Genomic DNA, 26,872 nt, shown 5'->3' with positions numbered 1-26,872 from the left:
AGTATTTCAGTAACAACTAGACATGTATGCCGGGGCCATTGGGAATGGTTTGTGTCACAAAGAACCCACTGTCAGAGCTGTTGGCAGCCAAAGCACTTATGGAGAAAATTAAAATAAATCCGTAATGAAGAGCGAGGCCCTCCCGGCGGCAGGGATGGGGAAGAGCTCCCTCTTCCTTGGTCAGGTAACTCTGTCAGGACAGCACGTAGATAAACTCTACTCCCATTCCTATTTCTGCTCCTTCTCCCCAGCTCTGTTTCATGATATAAATTTAGCAATAGCAGAGGGGCAAACTGAGGGGTGGTAACGGAGCAAAGCAACCGACCTTATCGCCCAGTCTTAGTGCTGAAAGCAAGCTTGAAGCCTGACAATGGACTTACTCTCACTTCAACCCTCTGATGCCGTTTGGTCATTCAAGGCTTGCTACAACTGAAATTATCCCCTGCAGCTGCCTCTTCCTCAAAAGTGCCTGCTAAGGTAGTATAACTGATAGCTTTACTTGTAAAGTGCCAAAGTCTCTTATTTATGAGTGCCATTGAACACCAACCTTCTTACATTAAATATGTCTGGATGTATTGTTTTATTACATGTGTGGTCTGACTTTATTTAGTACTGCCCAAGTGGTCTGCTGTAAGATTGAGATCTTTGCATGGAAGATTAAAAGGACAGGAAAGCGTAGCCCAAACTGGCCTCAGCAACAGCCTGAACTTCAGCTTACCTACAGCTTGGTCCAATTTCTACTCACCAGTTGTTGATATAAACCCTGTGGCAATTTAAGTGTTTTTTAGAAGCCTGACCAAGGAAGGAACAGGCAGCTAGCCTGAACTGCCCTGTCACTCTACAGCTGGTTAGGCAGGCTGGCAGAGGAGCTTGTGCAGTTCAGCCTGTGCTGCTTCTATAAATAGTTCTCGGTTTTGAGCTTTTCGTTAGTAATGAAACTTGCATACTTATTTGCAAGTCCTAACTAGAATGTTGTACTTAAAATTGAAAATGCTGCGTGAGCAATGTGAGCAGCAACATAAAAGGCAGGCTTCTCTTCATAGTGGCTTATTCTCTGCACTCCTCAAAATTATACTTGTTCGCATTCTCATTTCTTTAATCCAGCTCTGGCTACGGGACCAGGTTCTTCGGGAGGGAAGTGTGCAACGTGTAGCTTGAAGCTTTTACTCTAGCCACAATGTATTTATAGAAGTGTCCCCAAACCTGAATGGCATGTGTAGTAGTCCAGACAGTGTGAGCATACCACAAAACCCAGAGAATTCTCCAATTCCTTTGCAGATAGCTATGAAGTCAGCAAGCGTCGATGTGGCATTGCCAGTGTTTCTGCCACGCTGCCTGCGTGTTGGTGTGACTGTTTCTTATAGCCTTGCTAGCAATGGTACAATCAGCTAGGAGCCAAGCTAACACAACACCAGTGACTCCTAGATAAACTGTTGCTCTTCTGTGCTTATCTTATGATGGTGAAAAAACCAAGTGTAAGTGGCTAAAAGAAAATACTCCTTGAAGAAATGTGCAAACGGTTTGGGGGATGCTGCCTTGCCACTTGTCAAGCTGGCAGCTGCTGCCCTCCTGTGGCAGAACGTAAACCTGCAGCCACACTGATGCTGAAGCATTTTTGTGGGTGTGTATGCGTGCTACCACACTAGAAGTCTTCTAGCAATTGTAAAAGAACAGGATTAATACATCACTAATGACCTGTTCTCCATCTAGGCTTCACCTTCCACCATTATGCTTTTTGCCATGGACTGTTATGTTTTGGTCACAGGGTGGCAATGCGAGGAACTTAATGTAGTTTTAATACTTGACATTTGAAACTTTTTGTTTTAGCTATGCACAATAGAAATGCTACTTCAAGTTTTGGAAAGAAAAGCTTCCTGAAAACAAGCAGGACTAGAGCCTGCCTTGCATTAGTGCTGAAGAATCATAGTACCCTAGCATTAAACAGTAATACATTACATGTTTATTTAGGAATGGTTTTAATTTCAGGGCCTGAAATCACAACTTCACTTTAACTAACTGCGTGAATGATCTCAGCTGACTCTTCAATACTACAGAAGCGGGCCAGTGAAACTTATACCCAGTTACAAATGAAAACTATGATTTATTTAAAAACCGTCTTCCACTTTTTCCAAGACAACTTTTTCACAAACAGCACAAGACCTGTTTCCGTTTTTAGTACGCCATCAGAGGTCCGTAACAGGTAACTTTTTTGGTTGTTTGTTTGAGGGGTACTTTTGAGGAAACTTGTCAGTTTTTAATAATCATTTACCTTTTCCTTGTCATACGCTGCTCTAGATCAGGAAGTTTGCTCTGTAAACACCTGTATGACATAGGAATTAAAAAAGCAGCAAACAAGGTTTAAAAGGCAGGTGAGAAAAGTACAGAGCCTGGGAAAGCTTAGTCTGCCTAAAAATTAATTGTGGGCTCTGCATAATTTGGAAAACCTATGTTTATGCAGGGATAAGACCACTGAAAGTGGTGTAGATTTTAGTGCTGCTATCATGCTAAAGAAACAGGAGTAGCATTCATTTCAATAGTATTTTTTGTTTCATTAGTCAGGACCTGCTTTATTCTGTCCAAGAAATATTAGGTCAGACCAAGCCACATCTAGAGCAGTGGCAATGCATGCAGAGCAATTTTTTTTTTTTCAGTTAAATATGTACCAGGGAAACAGTTTAGTTTGAAAAGTATGTGGTATATTACAAAAAAAACCTCTAAGGATTATGTGGAGTCTGTTTTGGGGATTATGGGAATGCTTGGTCCCCTCAGTCTCCGGCACAAAAAGTCACTCATCACAAGTGCATAAGAAGTCTCATTTATCACTAAGCAGTCTGTTTATAGGAGCAAGCAAATGACAACTGAAGTCCTTAGTCCAGTTTTTCCCTTACATAAACTTTTGTTCACAGGTCTTATCTTTGAATAAGTTGTCTTCAGCACAGAGGAGATGAAACATGGTGTCAAACAGCACTGCAACTGCTACCTTCTCTTGGCTTTCAGCATGCTACAGTAACAGCCCCTTTGAGCTGGCCTCAGCTGCAAGCCAATGTTGAGCATCACAGGTCCCGGCATTTTGGCATGTGTCATGCACTACCACGAAGGTGTTTAATTACAGGGCTACAGCTGGGATCCTTACCATACAGCATACAAGATTCCTCACACCAAGCACTGGTATTCCGATACCCATCAAGGGAGCAGAAGTGCATAAACAGTGCTCACCACAGGATCCACACTAGCGGATAGTGAAGACCAACCCTCTAAACCACATGCTGCATTCAGGACACCAGTGGAACCCTTCTAGTCTTTAAATGTCTTCCCATTCAGTTGGAAGAATTTATTTACATAGCAAAGAACTTTGCTCAAGGGTGAGGCTCTTGCACCCAACAAGAAGTGTTGTTTTTAACCTCCCCAAAAATGTTTCTACTAATTCCATGGATGGTTTGGAGAACTGAGGGAGGAACTCAGTCTCTCATTTTTTTTTTAATTATACCTAATTCCTTGTCTCTCCAAGTCTCCTCTGTGCCTGAAGTCAATTTTTTTCTGGGTAAAATACTGAAGTCTTATCACAGGTGAACCCAACTCCTGAGGAGAGGGTAAAGCTTGGTTTGTAACTAACTTACGTCTAATTCAAAATTACTACAGGAACCTTCTTAGTCACAAGCTTCAAGGCAGACAACAGACCATACCCACTCCAGTTCACGCACACCTTTGACTTCAGCAGAATCAAAGTAATGCCAGGAAGGGATTTGGACCATGAGTTTATAAAACTATTCCTTTACACAGTTGACTCCAGAAGCTTCACCAGTTGGTATGGGGACAGTGTGATGTAAAACCTGATGATCCCATCCAACTGTAGTGAGCAAGGCATTGTCTGAAGGAGACCACGATAAGCCTTTTACAAAGTCTCGATGAGAACGGTTTCTGAACCTGGAAAACATGAACACCCCATTAGCCATAAAGCATTGTCACTAAGAGTTTATGAGCTTGTGCAATTCCTAACTGCTAGTTTGTTAGGATGATGCTCCCCTATTTAAGGAGCATTTTCATCTTCCACTCAGCATATGGATAAATAATTAGCTTAATGAGAAGTCAACAAGACAAACAGCTACAGTAGTGAATACATTCTGTCTAGTACTTACACCTCTGAGAGGTCTGAATCAAGAACAGCTACTGAACAGTCTTCACTGATTGAAGCCAGTAAGGGTGAACTGGAGGACAGAGATGAGACCATGGTTAGAACAATCAAATACAAGAAAGCTTCTTAGGGATAACGTTGTGAAAAGCACATTCCTTAGTGAGCCTGACCCAGGTACAGTGAATTAACAGACACCAAATCTTACAAAAATTTTTTCATCATCATCATTTGGCAGATTGCCATCTCACTAAGTGAGAATATTCTATTAGCGTCGGAAAGCAAGGGATCCTTCTTCAAGCAGAGGTGACTGTAATTAGAAAAATCCGCACAGTGAGTGGGTCGATAATTCTGAATACTGCAAAAGTGTTCTCATGTACATTCACACGCTTCTTGTCAAAAGTGAGACGTTGTTTGGTTTACTCTATTCTCCACTATCAATCTTCTTGATAAAAAGACCAAAACTAGTACTTCTCATAGGTTTTACTCTAAAAACATAAGGTTTTCAAGTGTATGTAGTCACACATTCTATGCCAGTATATCAAGACTATACCTATGCGTAGAAAATGCAAACCCCGTGATACTTCGGGCATGCACAGTGGAGCTGAGGGCAGAATCAGGATTCTTTGTGTCTACTAGTGCAACTGTTCCATTTTCATCACCTTTAAGAGAGTAAGGGAGAATGAGGTTATTAGCAAAATTGTCATGTGAAAAGAAAGACCTTGATTTGTCTGGTGAAAGTCAAATAATAAGGTCTCTTCTTACCCAAAGCAAAGATGTCACTTTTCTGTGGATGCCACATGACTGAGGTAGGGAGGTGATTACAGGCACTGCAAACTGCGAGTAAATAAATTGCAATGAGTATGAAAAGAGTCAGTACAAAGATATTCCTACACTATCTCAGTTAGCACTGCTACTGCACCAAGACAAATATTTAAAAGCTCATTGTACTTCTGTGATAGCGTTAGACTTCCTTAGGTTTTAATAGACTTTTCTGCCCAAACGGTCAGATCGCTAGATTTAAAGTTAGACATAGCAAAGTCAGGCATAAAGTAATTTATTTCTTCCAACAAAAAGTCATACACAAGCAGTGACTACATACAGAAACATACCAATTCGAGTAGCTGGTTTGGGGCATCTGGTGTCCCAGAGTAAAGTTCTGCTGTCCTATAAATCCAAAGTGAATGAGAAGGTTTTTACAGTTTCTTTGTGGCAGGAGGTAGGCATAAGCTCACATTCACTGCAGAACTGCTACTGACCCACATTCAAACCCACACCACCTCTTCCTTTGTGTTAAAATGATGCTGCCATTAACTGCAAGTTAGCTCCTTCAGTCATCCCCAGGACAGAGCGGGGAACTCCCACATTTTAATACAAACCTGTAGAAATCAGCTTGGTAAGGTGATTGGCAACTTAACAGACTGGAACATTGAAATAACACAGGTATGCAGCTTGTAACACAATAGGTGGTTTCTCAGTAAGTGCATTTGACTGTAAATAACTAAAATACCGCTTTTATCTGGTAGATTTAGACAGAGAGTGAGCTTTACCTCAGCACAGGACAGGAACACAGTGTCCTTACCAGGACAGGAAGCCACGCATGTCACTGAACCGGAGTGAGCTACCAAAAGCACAAAAGAATAAAGAGCCTCAAAGATTGTACCCAACTTTCCCGCATAGTCCCAATGACCTCTGAAGGCACAGCAGTATAATAAAGACTGGTTTACGCCCAGATACAGGGTTAACTTCTACTCAGCAATAGCCAACTGCTTCCTACCAAACTGATGAGCTGCTAAATCCAACCAGAGCCACTGCAGTCAAGTCCCTGCGACACGCATAAGGTTGGGGAAGCCTCTCCAGACAAGAGGTCAGTTACAAAGGGGCCAGGGGGGAGAGGATCAAACAGAGGACGGCCTCTGCTGTGCCTAGAGATCACAGTACCGCATCTCCAGAGATCAGCATCTCCAGTGAGCTGTTGTTCAAAACAAATACGGGTTAAGAGATCACACGATTGTATGCAAGTGGAAGCAAGATTTCAGTACAGAAAAATACTCTAAAATACCCTTAGAGATGCAAGGCAAACTAAGCCTTATAGCATTCATTTTGCGGGAGAAATGAAGAACAAAGAAATAAGGCTGTGCTGGAAACTCCACAGACTGGCAAACATTAGGTCACGGCCCCAAGTGTGGTTTGGCAGATGGGAGACAAGCAGCGATGCTGCAGGACTGAGCTCAGCCTCCAGCAACCGGCGAGGGGCCGGGAAGAGCCGGGGTGGCACTCACCTCTGTAGGAGTGCAGCACCGTCTGCTGGGGCAGGTCCCAGACCTTCACGCTGCGGACAAGAGCGAGCAGTCAGTACCCGGCCCCGGCCCCGGCACGCGGCAGCCGGGCCGGGGACACTCACCAGAAGTCCCTGCTGCCACTGACGGCCTGGGTGCTGCTGGCCAGGACGGCCACCGTCATCACGATGTCATCGTGCTCGTATTTACAGAACTTGTTGACGATGAGGGTTTCGTTCTCGTCCAGCTCCCACAGCTCCACAGCACCTGGGGGGAAGCGGGGGGGGGGGGGGGCACCCACCTCAGCGGGGGGGCAGGGAGGGGGGCACCCACCTCAGCGGGGGGGGAGGGGGCCCCGGGGGGATCCCCGTTGCTTACCGGAGTCGGAGGCCACCAGGATGCCCCTGTCAGCCACCCAGCGCAGGTCGACGACGCCCGCCTCGGTCTGGACGCCGGCGGTGCAGAAGCCCTCGCTGGGGGCGCGGCGGGGGTCGGCGAAGACCCAGAGGGAGCCGGCCCAGCACCGCCCGCTCAGCCCCGAGGCGCCCAGCAGCAGGGCCCCGTCTGCGGCAGAGGCGAGGGGAGAGGCCCGGTGAGCGCCCGCCGCCGCTCCCCGAGGGGCCGGGCAGCCCGGCCCGGCCCCCCCACCCCGCTCCCCTCCCCTCCCCCGGGCCGGCGGCCCGCCCGCGGCCCCGCTACCTGCGCGGTAGTGCGCGCCCTCCAGGTGCCGCTCCATGCAGGCGGGCGCGTTGGGCGGGATGTTCCACTCGGGGCCGGCCGCGGCCTCCCCGCCCGCCGGGGGCGGCGGGGGCTGCTCGGGCGGGGGCTGCTCGGGCGGCGGCTCCTCCATGGCGGCGGCGGGAGCGGGGCCGGCGGCACCCCCACGTGCTCCCGCGCCGCGCGCGCCGCCGCCGCCTCTCGCGAGAGCACCCGCCCCGCCCCGCCGCGCCGCGCGCGCGTCTCGCGAGAGCTGTTCTGCCGCCATCTTGGTGCGGAGGCGGCCGGCGGTCACCGGGACGAAGGGGGTCGTGCCGCTGCCTGCCCGGTCCCGCCCGCCATGCTCTCCCGCCTCGTCCTCCGCGCCGGTGAGACGGGGGGGAGCGCCGTTTCCTTGGGGTGGGGGCGGCGGGCGGGTTGTCCTGGCTGAGCTCTGTCCTGACGCGCTCTCTGCCCCTCTTCTCCCCTCAGCCCCGGCCGCGCTGAGGAGCCTGCCGCCTCCCGTCACCGTGGGGTGAGTAGCGCGGGGGGCGGGCGGCCCAGGGGCCTCGGCAGGCAGCGCTGAGGGCTTTGACCGCCGGCTGAGGCCTAGCGGCGCCTCCGGTGTGCTGGGCGGCCCGGCCGGCTGCCGTCCCCTCCTGGTGACAGGCTGCCTGGAGAGGCTTGGGAGCGCCTCAGAAGCCTGCCAGTCCTTGTTTTAAAATAACGTTATTCTGGGGTGTTGTCTGTATCTTTCTAATTAATGTTGTGGGCTTATAAAATAGTTATGGTCGGGAGGAACCTCTGGAGGTTACCTAGTCCCACCCACTCCTCAAAGGAGGCGTGTCTAGTGAATGCCTACCTATTTAATTGGGAACGTGTTTGGGTCTCATCTAAGGGTAGGGTGGGGTTTCTTAAGAGGCTTGATGGAAACTTTCTCATTATTTGTAGTGTATTGCACACGACAAGACCGTTGCATACAACTCAGCAGCGTTTGGCTCCTTTGCCACCTCTGCCTGAGAAAGGAGGAGAAGTACGTTATGGTTTGATCCCTGAGGAGTTTTTCCAGTTTCTCTACCCTAAAACAGGAGTTACAGGTTAATATATACTTTTTTTTTTTTTTAAAAAAAAAAGCATGTTTAGTTATGCTTATTTAGTTCTGTCTGCCACTTCTGGCTGCTGAAAAGGTAAAATATTAGGAAAAATTGTTTTTTCCATATGCAGAAGGAGGTTGTGAAGAATGAGCCAGTGCGGCGCTTCCTGGCTCTAAAGCTAGGCACCTGTGCTTTAAATAAAGTCTAGAAGAATGTCGTGAACTTGATCTTGCAGGAAGATTTATTTGCCTGCTGACCTTCAAAACCTTTAAACAGAGATTTTAGCCTGTTTCTGAATAAGCAGAAGCAGCAGGTCCCATGCAAGGTGCAAATTGCTTCCACTTCTGGTGAGCGCCCTCATGGCACCCTTCCCCTGGGTGGTATTGGTTTCTATCTTTTGTCACGGTAAAAAAGAACACTTCCTGATCTTCTTGTAAGCCTTAAACTAGGTGCTGCTTAGTTGTTTGACTTTAGTGAGCCTCTTTATGCTTTGTACAAATAATGCTGCTTTATTTTTTCTTTAGGGCCTTACATGTTGGGAACCGGACTCCTGCTTTACTTTCTCTCTAAGGAAATCTATGTAATTAACCACGAGACAGTTGCAGCTGCCTGCATATTATCAGTCATCATTTATGGCATTAAAAAATACGGGTCTAATGTAGCAGCTTTTGCTGACAAACTTAATGAGGTAACAAAAGAAACCATACTCTAACTTTGTAGTAGTTAATAACTATTGTAAGTTATCTGCTTAAATATTTAAAAGAATACTGTGTCTAGGCTGTCATAAAAATTTGAGTCTAACATCTTCAGAATGTTGCTTAAATAAGGTATGTTTTAGATCTTATGTTGATATTGTTACATCAGTCTTCAAAAATAAAACATCTCATACCAGCATGAATGATATTTTTAAAGTGCGATTGATTGTGAGCCCTAATTCTTCTGTCTTGCTATCCTTTAACCTCAACCCTGGCACAGTCCAGTTTATGCAGACATATCTCAAATCTTAATGCAGAATTTCATAAGTTAATTACAGATTGCTTGTTTTCCTTGCATCTTACTTTCATTATGAAGCATATTTTTTCTTTCTTCTTTCAGGAGAAAGTTGCTAAAGCTTTAGCTGTGAAAAATGAGGCTATTAAAGATCTTGAGACTGCCATTGAACAGGAGAAGAAGGAGCAATGGCGGGTTGAAGGCCGCAGTTACCTCTTTGATGCTAAGCGGGTACGCAGTTCCAGCTCCACTGTTCGCTTCCACTGCCGTCTCCGCTACGTAATCTGGGTGTCTTTTAAATTGCTTACAAGTAACAAACCACTTACCCTCTGTGTGTTGCAGACAGGGCCAGTTCCACCACCTGATCCAATGACTTTTGCTATAGAATGTGTTCTGCTGCTGTTTTGTATTCTTGCCAAATATTAACCCTTTGATTTCATCTTCTGTGTCTAGAATAATATCGCAATGTTGCTGGAAACTAATTATCGAGAAAGGTTACTGACAGTGTACAATGAAGTAAAGAAAAGGCTGGACTATCAAGTGGCTATGCAGAATTTAAAGCGTCAGAAAGAACAAGATCACATGATTCAGTGGGTGGAAAAAAACGTTGTTCAGAGCATCACGCCTCAACAGGTAGTTGCTTTTTTTTAATCTGCTTTACATTTTAGTCTAGACAAATATTTCCTGTCCAGGGATTCTGGCTTAAGCCAGAAGATGTTGGGTCATCTTTGGGTGGCTTCCAAACATGGCTGCAATGCATTCCTGCTGCTGAGTAAGAGCTAACAAGCCCAGTTATTAGGTACCAGACGCTTGTGTTGCTGGTGATTTAAGTTTAAGCTAGAATCATGTGTGGTGTTTGTTGCAGCATAGAGCTAAGCTTGCAATAAGATGTATAGCTAACACGTGGGGGAACTCACTTGTGAAATTCTCTGTGTAAGACCATGGCAGCTTAAGATCTGCAGATGGGCTCTACATGTCCGTCCTTTTAAGGAATGAAGCTGAGAACAAAAAAAGAAAACATGTTCCTAGCACTGCATGTAGATATTTTAATGCAGGTCACTGTTTGGACTTGGATCTGACTTCACGAGCTATAATGATATCCCTTTTAATCTGTAACTTATTTTATGGGTCTAAAAAGGAGTATCTAAAATGCATTAGAATGCATATCTTGCTTGTTTAAATGTCTCTCATAAAGTCTGTCTTCTGAAAGCTGTTTTCCTTTCTTTTGCAGCAGAAGGATAGTATTGCCAAGTGCATTTTGGACCTGAAGGCGTTATCGAAGAGTGCACAGGCAGCAGTGTAACCGCGTCTGATTCCACTGACATGTCTCATTACTTACTGTTGGAAACTGTATGATTCTAAAGTATCATTAAACCAACAAACCAACCATTCTGCTGTCTTTCAGTAGCAGTAGCAATAGTAATTTCCTTTCTGTGTTTGAAGTAGCTACATCGGTCACATAAACCACAGCAGTTAGTTTATAGTGGGGGATTATTTGCGACCACAGCATGTACAATTCTGTTTGGTTCCTTCTTTGGTCACAAACACTTCCAGAGATAAGGTAGAGAACTTCATAGTGAAAAATTCTGGTGCTAGTACAGTGATCAGTTTTTGTTTTAGAATTCTGTGTGATAATGACCTATAGATACCTACTGTAATTATAAACATGTTCTAAAATCAAAATGAGGGCCAGTGGCTCCCATTCACCTAGTCCAATACAGAGGTACCCTGAATGAACGTCCTCGTTTTAAAAATGAACTGAAAAAAACACTTTCATAGCAAAGCTTCAAATAGTGACAAAAGGGTCTTTCTGCTCTGTGGAAAAGACGATGTAGCTGGCAGGAAATGTATTAAGAGCTGCTGGAGAACTTGGCTTCAACTGAACTCGCCAGCATTAAGTTTAAAGCAGTGAACTGGATAAGTTTATTCTAGAAGGTGGGGCTTTTCTGGATTTTCATAGAAAAAAGCAAGCATTTTTCTATTATTTTTTTATGTAACAAGGAAAATAGTTTTATGTGTATTATGACAATACACAGTATAAGCCATTTAATTTTCTTTTTATAGGAAGCTCTTTCCCTGAAGGATTTTGTTGCATCTCAAATGTCCCAGCTGAGCAAAGCACTTACCTATGTGTAATCTCATCCTTTCTGTGTTGGGAAGTAATTTATTTAGTACATAAGTAAGCAGAGTAGGGTGTGCTTACATGCCTCTCTTCTATGGATTGGCACTGCAGTAGGGAAGTGCTTATTTTTAGTGGAGTTAGTAAAATAGCACAGTTTTCTACACTTTTCAATACAACAGTTCGGCAAAAAAAAGTAAGAGGTAAGAACCTTACTTAAGGTAACTTAAGCTGAAGCAGACTTACTTTTTTTTAGATCAACAGTTCCTGAGAATGCAGGTGTTTTTCATAGTTCCGTTGGGTTTTTTTTCATAAAAAAGTGAAGTTGCTCAACTTCCACATTTGTGTAACCCCACATCTCAATGACACTTGGGCTCTAACTAGTTGGACAAAGGTTCTTTTAACAAAGCAAGCAGTTGAACTGCTGTGCTAACGCTTCAGGAGTTGTCTACCAGCAGGTGGGCAGCAGTTCTGTGGTGCGAGGTAAGATGGAGCTGTATTACTTCTGTTACTGCGAACACAGCGCGCTTTTAGACTTGGGGTAGGAAACTGGGGGGTCTTAACCGTTTGGCTCTTCTGGAATGTGGGCAACAATGGGCATGCAGTAGAAAAAGATGACAGCAATAGAGAACAGGATGTTTACTTTCATGTTGTTATCAGCAATGTTTTCGTGTTATTCACACTGTGTGGTTTGCAAGCTGTGTAGTAAGAAATACCAGGGTAGGAATTTTTTAGTAGGCTGGTATTTCCCTGTCTTTAAGATTCCACCCCCAAATTTGAGAAGAAAGTTATTGTTCATGCTTCGGTGGAAAAAGTCAATGTAACCTGAGATGTAACCTAAAGGGGCATTTTTTTCAAAGCTGCTTCTGACTATGAGAATGTTCATGAAGTTCACTCAGTTCTAGCTGCTGCAAAAATAATACTGTGGGTGCTTTTTTAGGTATTAAATATACACCATCCTTTTGAAAGAAGGCAGTGTGTTCATCAAAGTATAGCGAACGTGCACGCACGTGCACAGGAACAAGATATTGGGAAGTAGGATTCATGTTGAGTAATCGCCGGGTTTGCTGCTGTGCCTTTGTGCCGGTTTGTATAAGATGTCTGAAACGATAAAAACTGAAGTCTGTGAGTTAGAAGAGGGTGATAGGTTTGTTTTGCTCTAGTGTGTGTGTATGTAAATAAATATAACTTTTTTTTTCCCCCCCTCCCCTCCTTTTAGCTTCTCTTATGTTCATTAGTGTTTGGAGAGAATGGGAGGTGGTTCCTCAAAAACAAATACAGGTATTTTCTTTAAGGAATTTTCTTAGATGCAGTATTTTTGACTAAGTTGATACTGTCCTGACTCAGAACAGGCTGCTGTGGGGGTAGCTTAGCAAGAGATGTATGCGTTTGGGGAAGAACTGCATGACTGCCAAAGGCTGCTGTGGGACAGTAATAATATGAATAAATTTTTCTGTCTGGTGCTTCCACTTTCAGCCCTCTGACAGAGAAATGTTATACTGGCAATATGAATAAATTTTTCTGTCTGGTGCTTCCACAGCCCTCTGGTGGAGAAATGTTCTACTTGCAATAATACTTAGGCATGCCAAATAGGCTCATGCCTCTATGGAGTTCTTGTTGCTTGTAATATTACTGGAGAAACTAACACGTTTTAAAACCAGGTTTGGGTTTTTTTTGTTTTTTGTTTTTTTTTCTATTCACTTCTAGTTACACCAGAACCCATTGCCACTACTGTCACTGTACGTACCACTGTATATACCTCTACGGCTGACTTAAAAGATTCACAAGTCAAATGCTGGACTGATAAGTAAGTGCTCCACCTCTATTTCCTGACTTCACAGAGTTCCTTGAGACTGCAGACTCCTCCTGATACGAGAGGAGCTATATGTAATACATTTCATGTCTTGGGGTTTTAAAAGGTTGCTTAGAATTTCCTAGTCTGTGCACTAGATATTTAATTCATAGTGATGCTTCATGCAGATAACACAGCTTTTAATCTCATGGGGCTTGGGATAGATGATGTATTACATTTCATAAAGTTTGGTGAATGAGAACTACTGATTCTCCAACACTTCTGTTAAAACTGGGGATTCTGACAGTATTTTCTGTGTATCAACAGCCGTGAAATACTCTACATATCGCTAGCCTTTATCTCTGGCATCCTGTCAATGGTTCTGGTTTTGGCAATCATGTACCTCTTCAAAAAAAGTAAGTGGCACAGCGGAGGCAGTAACGGCAGCATGAGGATCCAGACCTGGTGGCAGTGAAGTGCTTAACATCTTGCGCTGCACATCTTAACATGGATGGTGCTAAGTTTCTGTGCTCTTCGGGCTGCATCTTAGAGCACTAGAGTTTCAGAGTAGCTTCTGTAGAAGTTACTTTGGAAGAGGCTCAAATTATGTCTTCCTTGAATAATTAATGTATTGATGAACAGGTCATTCCTGGCAGTAACTCTGCATGAATCATCTCAGGGGCTGTTTTCACAGAAGAATTAACTTTAGCACTGATGAGTTGTGGTGGGTTTTGTTGGTTGTGTTTGTTTTGTTTTGGTTTTTTTTTTTTTTCATCCTAACACTGGCCACACAGAGTTCTCACCAAATTCACCAGTCGCTTTCATCCTAGCCACGTCCAACAGGTGGGCAGGGACTTGGGCTACCCTCCTACTTGGGCTGCCAAACTGCTCACTTTGCAGGGAAGGTCTGTGACAGGTTTTACAAGCTTCATCGAAGCCTTGCACTCTCTGGTGCCGCTCCGTCACCCCACTCTTGCACCTCTTGCACTGCTGTCTCCAAACGTGGAGCAGACAGCTGAGACCGATATCCCTCTCCTTCCTAGAGTGTAAGAGATCCCACCAGAATTCACAGGAGCAAGTTCCCTCCCAGAGAGTGACTGAGGAATCTGCTAAGAACATTCAGGTAAAGGTCACAACTATTATTTCTAATACTTTCACAACTTATAATTTCTAATGCAGAGACTTCAGATCTTGATAGAATGGTAAATATTAATTGGGGGGGGGGGTGAAGAGATTTGCTCTTGCAAGACTTAAGTGTTAGTAAACAGTTCTTTTGACTAAGGGAAAGTGCTTGCTTTTGTGCATCCAAGGCTTCAGCCTGTGTCTGTAGTTGCAGGGAGTTACCTGAGGAGGTACCTGGGCAGTAGGAGGAAAGATATTCCTTCTCTAGTGTCACAGGGCTCAAATGCCATACTCCCCACGTATTTCAAGGGTTCTGGGGCTAAACTAAACCACTAATCAGGCAGGTTAGGGGAAAATCTTTTTAAAGGGTAAGCATTTCTGCAGTTTTCCTTCATGACATTGATTCTTTGGATGCCCCTCATGCCCAGGATCCTGAGCTAGGCTAATTGGTCTGATCCAGCATAATGTTTGCTAATTTCCCATGTGCAGGGACAGACTGTGACTGCTCGTGGTGTGTAGCGTTGAGGACAAATGAAAAGCAGGAAATTCATGCTGAGATGTGATGCTTGCACACTCTAATGTTTGTGGCTTCAATCACATTCCCCAGAATGAGATTGCCTACACCACTCTGGTCTTCCAGCAGCATCAGACACCAACGGCTTTGAGATGATGAAGCTTCTAGTGAAATGAAGACCCTTGCACTTTGTGCACATCAGATGCTATCAGAACGTTATATCAAGGCCTATAGTGCTCTGAGAAATGCCAGCGCTGCCGTATGTAACATCAGCTCATTTTATACTTACAAGGGGAAACTAATGTCTCCTATTCCAAACTGCTTGCCAACAGTTGTGGACAAATTGCTTTTTATACTGTATCTCCTTATCTGTAGAGATCTCAGTGAGTCCTTACAATGCGCTTGTAAAGTTTCCATTTGTGTGTTTTGTTACTGCTTTGAACTACCAAAGAGAATTGAAAAACAGAAATGTTACTCTGCATCTATTTATGTCTGGGCCCTTATGTTTCCCTTTTCGGTCACTGACTGTAGCATTTTTCTTGGTTTTTGATTGCCAAGTGCTCTGATTAGCTATTTTCTGCTTATTGATGTTATGATAATGAAATGTTTGTATGCGAATATCTGCTTCCTGATTGGGTCACATAAAAGAAATGCACAATCACAGTGTAACAGTCAAAATTTCTGGAAACATTCATTCATGTATTATTACCCATAGTGTTCCAAATATATTGTAAAAAGTTAAAAATCATCCCCTTTTCATAAACTGGGGAATAAGTTACCACTGGTCAGTTAGCCTTAGCAGCCACGGAGAAGCTTCTCTGCATGTTCCCGTGCCCACGGGTGGGAGGCTTGGTGTCCGAGGAAGTACAGTCATCTCCATCTGTCGTGCAAGGCTGAGTTGGAGCTAAGATTCTTGCTGCCTCATCCCTCTGGGCTTCAGAAGCCTCCTTGTTTCTGGTCACCAGAGAGTGTCAGATTCTGGCAGGTATTTCTCTTTTCTGAAAATGAAGATGACTGCATGCGTGTTCCTGTAACCACCTTTCTAGAGGAGTCTTTTAGGCAGGACAAGTGCCTCGGCTCCTACAGCCTCCTGTGCGCTGCAGCTGGAGAGAGCAAGGCTGACATCTGAGAGGCTTCAAACGAGTGAGACTGGATGTGCCGCCTGATGGCAACACGAAACCACAGATGGACAGCTGGATTTAGCTCAGCTTGGATGTGGTGCGTTTGGTGTCTTTCCAACAAGCAGCAGAGCAGTGGCTCCACCCCTGCCAGCTCTGTTGGGTTGGGTGACTGCAGAAGCTGGTGGAAGTCCGGGGGACCACTGAAAAGCAGGTGCACAAACACCATTATGTTCTGAAATCTGGCCCGAGAGGCTTTGTGGGTGCGGCTGCTGACCGTTTTACAGGGTCAGGAGTAGGACTTGTGGTCTTTGTCTTGCTGGATCTGCTCTCATCTCAGTCATGGCAGTTTCTTCAAGCGCTAGTTAATAGAGAAAATACCATATTACTCCTCAAAATGTGCATCTGCTGAGAGGTTTGTGAGGGCTGATTGTAGTTGGTTCACAATTTTTTTGTTTGTTTGTTTAAAATTAATAACAATGTTGGTCTGCTGCTTAACAGCAACTGAGAAATAAGAACGTCTGAAAATTTACCTGGCTTGCACAAATGTTACTTCACCCTATCAACTCTTAAGAGTGCTGCCTTCCTGTGTTAGATACTGTCAGATCCTGTGTTGGAAGTGAAAGAAGAGGTCACTTACCACAGGCTTCCCCCCTGCCTGAGGCCAGCTAGGATGTTGCTTTTTTCATGTAGATGTTTCTTCACCATGTATTGTACTGAGACTTAGCACGACCATTTCATGTACTTTGTGAAACGTTGCCAACCACAGTGCAGCAATTTGTGTGCCTACCTAGAGAGCTGAGTGTGGTACAGCCCTTGGAGATGGAGGGTGACAGAGAACCTCCCTTTGTTGTGTGCTGCTAACGAGTCTATCCCGGAGCATCCCTCTGTCGCTCCCTTTCCCATGCCAAGAGCTCTGTATAGTCATACATAGCTTTTAACGGTACCCATCAGCCGACTCTTCGTTTTATAGGCAACAAGAGGAATTTGGGACAACTGCATCTGCTAATCGGAATAGAGGAGGTGTTGTGTGTCCTCTGTTTTGCTATTTGGGCTCCCCTGTTTTCTCTATTTCAGTAAGTTTCTGCTAGAGGTGTTTGTACTTGCGGTCTCCCTAAAGACAAGCTTTCACAGCAGGAATTTGCAAGGAATTTGCTGGGGCATGGGAAAGTCCAGTACAAATTGTGCAGTCCTGGGAGGGTGGGTGGAAACGACTCGCAAGTTAAACGGTGCTTTGAAGTATGCATGGACAGTAGTGGCCTATGATATTCCCTGACATTTTGGAATTGATCATCTGGTTGCGATGTTAAAAGGATGGGTTACTAGAGCTACAGCGATGATGTTGACGTGACTGTCGGGCTGCATTTCCCTCAGCCAGCTGTGAGTCGGCTCTCACAGGAGAGCTAAATCCTTTGCTCTCTCTGAGTGATGTTTGTATACAGGTGGACTTGCTGGCACGTGCCTTCACCCATCCTCACATCTAGTTTAAGCATTATTCAGCCTGTTTGACCTCTGCCTGAGGCTGAAACGCCACAACTATTTCCAGAGTAACTGCTGGAAGTGAGAACCAGGGACCTACTACGCCTGCACGAGCCTTTTCCAGCCAGCACCACCGCTGGCAGAAGCCAGCTGATGAACCCTCCGGCAGCAGGGCAGCTGCTCCGTGTGGAGAGAGGCTGGGTCCAGCTGTGGGGAGCGTCTTGCTTCATCACTGAGAGGTGAGCTGTCGCCTGGGGTTCCCTCTTGGGGGGCTGAGCAGGGTCACTCAGCTTCCTGTGACCGCTCTCCTCTGCAGCTTTCTTTCAGAAGGCAGGACAGCTTCCCCTGCTCTCAGTCCTCTCTGTTTCTGTTCTCTTTCTCTGTATCCTTATGCCTCGTTCTCCTGGAGTTTGTCAGGAGCCTGCTAGGAATTTGGTGCAGTGATGCTCCCTCTTTTCTCACTTTCTCAAAAATACATAGGCAAAGTTTGCTGTGCGTCATTCTAATGAATAATTTTCTGCTCTTTAGGTGGGCCCTGTTTTTCTGCTGAAAGCAATCAGTTCTATCTACCGATAATGAGAGATCATGTAGCACAATTCTGATGTACTCATGCAGTGACTTCCTTTGCTGCCCTGTTTATTAATAGAGTTGAACTCTGTAACAGGGCAGAGCTTTGGCCTGTGACAAGGGTTACATCAGATAATAAATTGAGATGTCTGATCTCAGCTAAAGGAGCAGACGCCAACACTTTCTGAGATAAATAACAGAATGATGCATTCCACTTTCTGCTTTTTCTAGTTTACTCATTATTTAAAGATGGAGAAAAAAGAGCCTGGCCTTTAATGACCTATTTTCAGCTTGACCCCTGTTCCCTAAAGCCAGGCTGTGCGAACTGTGGTGTAATATTTACTGCAATTTCTGTGCCGTCCTAGTCAGGACACGGACTAAAACAGGGTGGAGGTTTCAGGCTGGCTGCTTTTTTGATTGTCAGGGGAGAATTAATATAAATTCTCCCCTGAGCAGGCTGAATTAATATAAAATCTATCTAATATTTATTATTATTCATGAAAATGTGACAACACTGACTGCAGCATAAGTTGACCAGACTCAAGTTTATAGTCTAAATTGACAGAGAAGACAAAGGGTATAAGAATAGTCAGTGAGGACATGCCTGGATGGCAAACTGCTGTATTACCAACAACAAAGAACATGTTTGTCCTATTTTTCAGTGGACCCAACCAATCCTTAAAGAGAAAAAACACTGGACAAAATTTGTCTTAAGTATCTCTTCTGTATTTTGAAACTATTTAATACAAAGACATATATAGACACATATTTACATACACCTTTAGAGTAGTCTTCAGATCTGTAACAGGTTGCTACAAAAAGAGCCGCTGTTCTTCAGGTTTACAGAGGAGATTTCCAGCAAATTACATTTAAATCAGGTGTTAGGAAAACAGTTTGTGATTGTAGGGGGAATTAAGCATGGGAGAAGCATCCCCCAAAATGGATGTGTGTTAGTAACAAATGAGGAAAATGCATCCTGGATGGTTTAGAGATAGTCGATGCTATTCTTGCTCAGGGAGCTGGGGGAGGAGGGAAGAACTTAAATATACCATTAGTTTATTTTTTGACAGCCATCTCTTCCTGGCATGCTCCCCTGTCCCCAGCATATCTCATCAATGAATAGCTTCAGCGTGTTCAGCAGCTCAGCTCTTGCCTGGTGCTCTATGTCCGAGGTCAATTTTGCAGGCTTCTGGAGCAAGCATTGTCTCGATTTAAAAGCAATGAAAGCCTCCCGCTGACAGGGTCTCCCCCAAAGAAGAGGAGGGTCGCTGAAGTCCGTGCAGCTTCTGGCCTCTCAGCTGAGGAGGTCAGCAGCAGGCGAGGGCAGCTTGACAAGGCGGTTCATCTGCAGGTGGGGGTGCTGCAGGAGATGCGGTAGTTTTACTGGACAAAAAAAGAGTCGGGGCCAGTCTGGGCTGTGTGTAAGCAAAGAGCCTACAAGTGGGCAAAAAGAGAAATCAAAATGATAACAAAAAGACTTCTCAGCCTTGAGTTAAAACTAGAAATGAACAAGCACTGTTTTTTACCAGCTGGCCGTGGGTCCAAGCTGGGGAGCTAGGAGCAAAAAGTCTGCCTTGTTATCAGTGCTTTGGGTCGCTGGTCTGCCAAACAACACTCAAGCCAATACATAAAAACTGGAAGGTCCTGTTAAATGAAGATGCTTGCCTGGAAGATCTGAGCTTGGTATAGCAGCCACCAAGCAGAATTCTCTGGGGTACAATAATGCAGAAGATCATAAATGATCCTTTTGGGCTTAATGTCAGATGTGCATCAGGTTGAGTAAGAGGAGCTTTCCCTTATCATAAAACAGTTTGTGCAAGAGTGGGAGTAGATGAAACAGAACCTGTATTTTTTCCATGAGTTTCTTAACAAAGCCAAGTGGCTTATCAACGGTCTGATGTATAGTGGCAGGTCAACGTTTATTCTTTATTTGACTGTTGGTCTGTTGTTTGCTCTGTAAGAACCGGGTCTGGTTTTTTGCACAGGATATAGGTCCTTAAAATTAAAAGGTACATGTTTTTGAACTTCTTTATCTTGCAAGCATAGACAATGGGGTTCATGGCAGAATTGGCATGGGATAACAGGATTCCCAAGTACATTAAATATCGAGGGATCTGACACTCAGGGTAAAAATAGGAAATGCAGTTTATAATGCACAGAGGCAACCAAGATATTGCAAACAGGAAGAGAACAAGTGCTAGAGATTTGGCTGTCTTGAACTCCTGTCCATAAAAAGCTCCTGCCCCTCTCACAGTGGTTGTACCTTGACTTAGCTTTGTCCGGATGATGTAAAAGATTTCAATGTACAGAGCACACATGATGAGCAGAGGGACAAGGGTCCATGTGAAAAAGCCAAAATATACCATGTAATCCATCCTCATCACAGAGGTAAATTGACAGCTGAGAAAGTCAGGGTTTCTTTTCTTGCTCCATCCAAACATGGGGACTAATCCTACCAGCAGGGACACAGACCAGCACAAACCCAGTGCCCACCAAACTCTTCTCTCTGTAGTGATTATTTTATATCTGTTGGGGAAGAAAACCCAGGTCGTGTTAAACAGAAGTGTTTAAAATAGTTAAGGATGGTTTTGAGAACTCGCATGTTCAAATAGTACGGGTTCATTGTCACAAAATGGAGCATTAGCTTTTTTATGGGGGGAGAACCAAATCTCATTTTGAGACAAGCCCTAACTCTTTCTTTGTAACAGTTACTTTGCAGCAGCCATAAAAACAACGCTTAACTTCCCCTCTTTATAACTGGATGCTTTCAGCTATTTCTTTTCTTGTTTCATTATGATCTTAGTGATCCTCTTGCCTAGATATTGCTTTTCTAGTATTAGCAGTCCTATCTTATTTCTCAGCTTTCTTGGGTGTACCTTACTCTTTACATTTGGTTTATGCCATTTGTAGGACCAAACTGTTTTTTCACTCCAATTTTATAAGTCCTTTCCCTATTAAAAATATGACTTCTTTCATGCTTGAGGTTATGTTTTGCATTTCTAGTTTATGTACTTTTCCATTCAAATATAAAAAGTGAATGACTTCTTAAGTTAGCCCCTGATAAGTCTGTCACTTGTTTTGCATTTTCAGCAAACACCAAAAGGAATTTTATTTAAACTACTAGCCTCAGAAACCCAAAGAAATCTATAATGCTCTCAGCATCCTGCGCAATTAACAAAACACCCGAAGAATTCAGCTGTTTGACCACAGACTCGTCCTGTGGCCAAATTCCGATCAGCAATAACACCGAGCTATCGGCCCCGCACGAGCACCCCCGGGGTCTGTCTGCGCTGCATTATTAACTGCAGAGGGTGGTTCCTGCTCTAGACGGCTCATCTCGGGTGGGCTTTTCGGCACAGGTATTTTCTCTGTGTGCAAGCATGCATTTAGAGCAAATATTTGTTAGAAAAGGGCCAAGTTAAGGAGGAGCGAGGGGGTAGCACCTGTGGGGCAGAGGCTGGGCGTGGGAAAGCTGGGAGGAGCAGGGCGAGCGGAGGGGCCCGTGCTGGTCCAGCACTCACCTGGTCGGCAGCTTCACTCGCAGGTACCTGTCGATCGCGATGGCCAGGAGGGAGAGGATGGACGCGTTAGTGAAGACCACCATCAGGCAGCACATAAATAGGCAGGTGTAGAAGTGGATGCTGATGCCCAGACTCACCACGATGGCCAGGGGCATGACGAGGATCCCCACTGCGATATCAGCCAGAGCCAGGGAAACAATGAAGTAGAGAGTCGTGTTCTGAAATGTTGAGTTCAGTTTCACCACCCAGATGACCAGGATGTTACCCAAAGTGGCAAACAAAGCAACCAAGCACTCGGTACCGATGTAAATCCCATCCAGGCTGCTCAGCACCCGGCTGTCGTTCGGCATGGCGAGTTGCTGGAGATGCTCCCACCCTGGCTTGAGCTGCAGAAGAGAGCATGGGCATCTATGACCCTGTGTGGGATTTGTCCTCGGCGTCTGGTGCTCAGTTGTTCCAGTGACTCTCCGGTGTGCAAACCTCTTCCACTATTTCACGTCCTTGGCACTTGGGCAGCAAATCAGCTGTTGCCTTCCCACAGAGCCACAAATACCTTAGCATTCAGGAAATGTTTCCTCCTCTGGACACATCTCCTGAAGCTCACAGCATCCCTTCAGCAGCCTGGTATCAGTAAAGTACTTTGGAAAGCTATTTTGAAGGAAAAAAATGGAAAAGCTTCTACAAGCCTGCTTACCAGCAACCTATAAGCAAATACTTTAACTGCTTCCTCTTCCAAGCCACAAGTTTAGAAGTGGGAGAACTGTAACCAGAGTTTACTGTGTAAAGCTGCCACTTATCAATCTAGATAATCGCTCTGCAGTCACTATAGGAAGTGAGGCAGTTCAGGGGACATTATAAGGGTGTTCTTGTTAAATCCCAATACTTGATTTAATTCAGGGTATGCCATCTCAGCTAAGGCCCTGAGGTGGCCGAGAAACGCTCTTTACTTGGCTCTTTCTCAGGCTCACAAGAACACTATCGTAATGCAGGTAACGTTTTCAGTGGGAGCCCTCATTTCTGCTAGAAATCAGTATGAGGACCAACCAAGTCATGTTCAGAGAGTGGCATACTTTCTTATGCTTTGTTTAAGGCAGATGGAGAAACTGAGGAAAGGTGTGGGAAGTGATGGGAAGTAGTGGGGACAGGGGTGTGAAACTGTGATCTGTTTGCTGCTGGTAAGCCTGGCAGTGCGTGGTGCCTTGCTCCTTGACATGGGTCTGCAGTGAAGGAGCTGCTCCCGTTTCAGATGAAACCGAGAAGAGATGCAAACCTGTGAGCTCGTGCCAGCCTGTGAGTCACAGGGTAACCTGGATCTGGACAAATAGAAATGCACGCTCTCCAGGAATGAGCAAATAGCAAGCGAACTCTTACGTGGATGGCACCGTATTAGTGTAACGAAGCCTTAAGCAAACATGGGTAGTATTCGGTTTCCCAGACAGAGTCCTCCATCTCTTCCACCCAATTTCTGGCAAAACTGACAATAAGGAAGTGAAATCAGCCCCAGGAGGAGACAGAGCCAGAAATAAATGAGACTTCTTTATTCTCTGCTGTCAAAAGAGTTCAACAAATTCTGGTTCCCTGAAACCAACGTAAGTGCTTCTTGCTCCCTGACTGGAAGGCGTTCTGGTAGAATTACTGCTGGGAAAATGGTGAGCTGTCTATAGCCAGTCCTGGTCTGCAACTGAACTTGGCTGTGCTGGTTTTCTAATAAAATCTGACACAGGATATCTGTGGGTGCAGAGATAAATTGCAGGAGAGGCACGTGCACGGTCACAGCTGGGATGTGTGCTAGGCTTTTGCAAGCTGAATGAGTTACTTCTCTGGGAAGGAGCGGGCAGCCGGCACTTTGCAGCTTTGAGCAGACATGGGAAATGTCTGTGTCCTCCTGGCTGCCGGGCATGCTTGGGTAAGAGCACTCCCCACTTCCTGCGCTCGCTGTGCATCTCCTTGCTTGACCTCAGCTGCCAGCTTCCTTTTTCTGTCATCTACTCCTGTGGCTGCAGCCAGATGCCTCTCGTAGAGACAGCTACTGCGAAGCTGAGTTATAGGGGCTTTAATGGGGCCCGCCCTCCTCTGCTGCCCTGTGCCTGCTGCAAACGCAGCTCCTGAGAACGAGAACGTGGTACTGCAAGGGACCTTAGGGGAGCAGCTTGTGTAACAGAGTCAAAAGAAAATGTATTGCCCTCCATTTGTGTTTTGCTCACCCAAAATCCAGCTGAGTGTCTTCACATTTGCCCTCCCCACCCCTTCTTTGTGGCAGGGGAAGGGACTGGATCACTCGAGGTCCCTTGGCCCTGTTTTCTCTGATGCTGCACCTACGCTCCATGTAGTATAGACTGAGCAGGCTTTAAAGAAGCTCAGAGATGGAGCAATCTAGCCACAGTGCCATATAGCTGTGCATTGGCTAATTCACCCTGCTAGGCAGTACAGAGCACCCGGCCAGGGAGGGGAGTGTGCGTTTGGCACTAAACTAGACCAGCAAAATTACCCCATCCAACAGGTAGCCCCTGTGGTTTGTTGATAGTGTGATGATGCCGCTATATAACAGTGACTCTTCTGCCAAAGCATACGTAAATGTGCTGAAACCTCAAGGAGACAGAGAGAAAGATGTTACAGTGTTATAGGAGGTCTGATAAATGGATCTTCATGGACAATTTGCTCTGCCCATCTTTAAAGAGTTGCGTATGCAGATCGGAAAGTGTGCAAAATTCTGAACGAGGGACAATTTAAGGCAGATCAGGGAGGAGCTGGCTTCTGACCTGGCTGTTGGAGTCAAAAAAAGAATTCAGTGCAGCATTTCTTAATTTTGGATGTAAACAGTCTCACACGTCCAAAATGTCAGTAGGCAGCCTGGATGTGATCTATATCGTGACGGAGACTGTTATTGGGATATTTGCAGTGGTGGGCAATGCCTTGGTGATCTGGGCAGTGAAGCTGAACCCAGCTCTTCAGAAGACCACCTTCTTTTACACCATTTCGCTGGCACGTGTTGACATTGCTGTGGGGATCCTCGTCATGCCACTGGCTGTCATGGTGAGCCCGGGAGCTGTCACCCGTTTCTACTCCTGCCTGTTCACGTGCTGCCCGATGACAATCTTTTGTCATGCCTCGATCCTGTCTGTCCTGGCCATCGCAGTCAACAGGAACCTGTGAGTGAAGCTGCTGACTAGATGAGTCTGGGTGAAGGTTCCGTCTCATCATCTGTTCCCCATTTCTCTCCTCCCTTATATTTTCCTTCCGCCTTGTTTGCAGCATCATAGGGCTTCCTGGGCATCGTCGGTTCTCTGAGAGAAACTCACACAAAGGCAGAGGTTCCCAAAGCGTAGGCAATGGGGCACCAGCAGTCTGGGCACTCCTGGAAATTCAGCAATGCGTGAAAATCTTAAGCTACAGAGAGTAGGGAAGGGTTGCTCATAAATGTGTATATGCTTGAAGTCTGAATAAGGGGGTGGTCTTTAGGTTTTCCCCTGGGAGGCAACCATACTGCTCTACTGATGCAGGTCAAAATGAACCAGTATTTCTGAGGAAAGGATTTGACCCTGCAGCTGTGGGTTCTCATTTAAAAGGCATCAGTGACTGTTTGGAGGTTCCCCTGTAGTTTCAAAATACATTTTAAATGTCAGAAGCTGCTAAGGACCAACTGCACAGAACTGTGCTCACCTCAAATGAGGCCAGCCAGAAATGAGTGCATAAAAGCCCAAGTTGCTGAATATTGTAGTTCTTTTTTCTGAAGAATGGCATCTAACATGGCTGATGCTTCCTGCTCACCCAGCTACAGGGCAGCCATCACAAAGAAAAGGATTTCTGTGATTCTGGGACTGCTGGCTCACGTCCATGCTGGTGGGGCTGGTCCCCGTGCTGGGGTGGAACCAGCACACGGGCAGCTCCAGCTACATCGAGTGTTGCTATTTGGCTGGGATGAGAATGGATTATGTGGTGTATTTCAGCTTCTTTGCCTGGATCCTCCTTCCCTTGCTCATTGTGTGTGCCCTCTACACCGAGATTTTCTACATCATGTGGATAAAACTAGGCCTGAGCTCAGCAAGTCCTCCAGGAGGAGGAACAGTTTGTGGGAAGGAATACAAAATGGCCAAATATCTGGCCCTCATCCTCTTCTTGTTTGCAGTCTTTCGGCTGCCTCTGGGCATCCTGAACTGCATTTCATACTTCGGTCCCTCCTGTGCCATCCCGCAGCCTCTGATGTACCTGGGCATCCTGCTGTCTCATGCCAACTCAGCCATGAACCCCGCCATCTACGAACACAGAAGTTCAAAGAAGCATGCACTTTCATTCTGGGGACTTACATCCTGCTCCACAAGTCGGGGTTGGTTCTTTCTAGCACAGAGCACGCAGCAGAGCAGCGGGAGTGAGCACCATCTGAGCTGTGCCCCGCTCGTCAGTCTGTCCGGGCTGGATACAACAACTGAAACACCGTGGGAGCAACAAGAGTGGGGTGAAAATGGCACAGATGCCGAGACACGTTTCTCAGCTCATGCATTCTGGAGCACCAGTTGTGGGTATGCGTCTGTGCTCGGCTAATTAAGCTCTGGCCAGTGCAATGCCGAGTTCAGGTTCCTAGCTGACTCCCAAAACGAAGAAACTCGGTTGCATTGCCGAGGCAAAAGGTGTGAGATGTTTGGAACAGAGCGGTAGCTCCATGGGGGAGCGCTGGGTGCAGGCGAGAGATGAGCATTGCCATGCTCACGGGTGTTGGGCTCCGGTGATGGACAGCATTGCTGGGCTCCGGGAACGGGCAGCACTGCTGGGCTCCGGTGACAGACGGCACTGCTGGGCTCTGGTCATGGACAGCGTTGCTGGGCTCCGGTCACGGACAGCACTGCTGGGCCGTGCCCCGCTGCCGGGCGGGGGCTTTGGCAGAGCCCCGGTGCCGGCCGGCAGCTGCCGGGAGGTGGCAGCGGTTCCCCGCGGGTCCGGGTCCCCGCGGGTGCCCTGACACGAAGCGGGCTCTTCCCCCCCGCCTCCCGCGGTACCCGTTTCCCAAGCCCCGGCCCTCTCTCTTGGGCTGGCCCAAATGTTTCTGCGGCTGCAGGGCGAGCTGGGGCAGGAGCCGCCTCTGCAGAAGCTCGGGGTGACCACGAAGGGCAGCGCACGGCTCTCGCACGCAGCCCACGAGCGTGGCCGGCTCTAGCAGGTTGACAGGAGAGCTGACGTTAGCCTTTGGCACTGCTTTCGCCCTGCTAACGGCTCTTCCTTTAAGAGGCTTGGTCTTTTCAGCTCTATTTAAGGAAACGGTTCCTCAAATTGATGGAGCTACGAAGAAATGCTCTGGCACGTTGCCACGGAACAAACCCCTCTAGAAATGCTAAGGTACTATAGGATGTAACAAGAAGCCGGACCCTGGCTGCCAGATTTCTGCTTGCACAAAGGGCAGCACAGCAAAAGGCAGTCAAGAGGACCCAGGCCTGGGCGAGGGGCTCAGAGGCCAGCTGCT

At 46.1% G+C, this 26,872-nt stretch overlaps 3 protein-coding genes and 1 pseudogene across 3 annotated transcripts; 2 read left to right on the top strand and 2 right to left on the bottom strand.

The window, feature by feature from the left end:
• Positions 1-2,810: 2,810 nt before the first annotated feature.
• On the bottom strand, positions 2,811-7,393 carry WDR77 (WD repeat domain 77). Its single transcript, XM_075521766.1, has 10 exons — positions 7,108-7,393; positions 6,787-6,972; positions 6,534-6,675; positions 6,412-6,461; positions 5,680-5,750; positions 5,242-5,296; positions 4,895-4,966; positions 4,683-4,791; positions 4,137-4,205; positions 2,811-3,924 (listed from the first exon to the last, which is right to left on the bottom strand). Exons 1-10 carry the CDS (start codon positions 7,391-7,393, stop codon positions 3,765-3,767), a joined length of 1,200 nt encoding a protein of 399 aa, XP_075377881.1. The 3' UTR covers positions 2,811-3,764.
• On the top strand, positions 7,366-10,577 carry ATP5PB (ATP synthase peripheral stalk-membrane subunit b). Its single transcript, XM_075521767.1, has 7 exons — positions 7,366-7,493; positions 7,597-7,639; positions 8,056-8,201; positions 8,723-8,886; positions 9,294-9,419; positions 9,642-9,821; positions 10,420-10,577. Exons 1-7 carry the CDS (start codon positions 7,466-7,468, stop codon positions 10,489-10,491), a joined length of 759 nt encoding a protein of 252 aa, XP_075377882.1. The 5' UTR covers positions 7,366-7,465; the 3' UTR covers positions 10,492-10,577.
• A 9,241-nt stretch (positions 10,578-19,818) lies between these two features.
• On the bottom strand, positions 19,819-21,902 carry LOC142419247 (adenosine receptor A3-like). Its single transcript, XM_075522033.1, has 2 exons — positions 21,421-21,902; positions 19,819-20,425 (listed from the first exon to the last, which is right to left on the bottom strand). The coding sequence occupies exons 1-2, from the start codon at positions 21,768-21,770 to the stop codon at positions 19,819-19,821; spliced, it is 957 nt and encodes a 318-aa protein (XP_075378148.1). The 5' UTR covers positions 21,771-21,902.
• A 2,353-nt stretch (positions 21,903-24,255) lies between these two features.
• Positions 24,256-25,790, top strand: LOC142419246 (adenosine receptor A3 pseudogene; annotated as a pseudogene).
• The last annotated feature ends 1,082 nt before the right edge of the window (positions 25,791-26,872 follow it).

This window comes from Mycteria americana, chromosome 20 (genome assembly GCF_035582795.1).
Source record: "Mycteria americana isolate JAX WOST 10 ecotype Jacksonville Zoo and Gardens chromosome 20, USCA_MyAme_1.0, whole genome shotgun sequence".
NCBI lineage: Eukaryota > Metazoa > Chordata > Aves > Ciconiiformes > Ciconiidae > Mycteria > Mycteria americana.
The sequence above is the reverse complement of the archived record's forward strand: the minus strand, read 5'-3'. Positions and strand labels throughout refer to the sequence as shown.

What these genes read in the sequence shown, in the direction of transcription:
- WDR77 (XM_075521766.1), bottom strand. Translation starts at nt 7,393, where the DNA reads ATGGCGGCAGAACAGCTCTCGCGAGACGCGCGCGCGGCGCGGCGGGGC. An exon ending in CCTGGTGGCCTCCGACTCCG is followed by an intron (nt 6,676 to 6,786) that starts GTAAGCAACGGG and finishes GCTTCCCCCCAG; the next exon opens with GTGCTGTGGAGCTGTGGGAG. An exon ending in TTTGCATTTTCTACGCATAG is followed by an intron (nt 4,206 to 4,682) that starts GTATAGTCTTGA and finishes TCTGTCCTCCAG; the next exon opens with TTCACCCTTACTGGCTTCAA.
- ATP5PB (XM_075521767.1), top strand. Translation starts at nt 7,466, where the DNA reads ATGCTCTCCCGCCTCGTCCTCCGCGCCG. An exon ending in CCGCCTCGTCCTCCGCGCCG is followed by an intron (nt 7,494 to 7,596) that starts GTGAGACGGGGG and finishes TTCTCCCCTCAG; the next exon opens with CCCCGGCCGCGCTGAGGAGC. An exon ending in ACCTCTTTGATGCTAAGCGG is followed by an intron (nt 9,420 to 9,641) that starts GTACGCAGTTCC and finishes TTCTGTGTCTAG; the next exon opens with AATAATATCGCAATGTTGCT.
- LOC142419247 (XM_075522033.1), bottom strand. Translation starts at nt 21,770, where the DNA reads ATGCCGAACGACAGCCGGGTGCTGAGCAGCCTGGATGGGATTTACATC. An exon ending in CGAGTGAAGCTGCCGACCAG is followed by an intron (nt 20,426 to 21,420) that starts GTGAGTGCTGGA and finishes CTTCCCCAACAG; the next exon opens with ATATAAAATAATCACTACAG.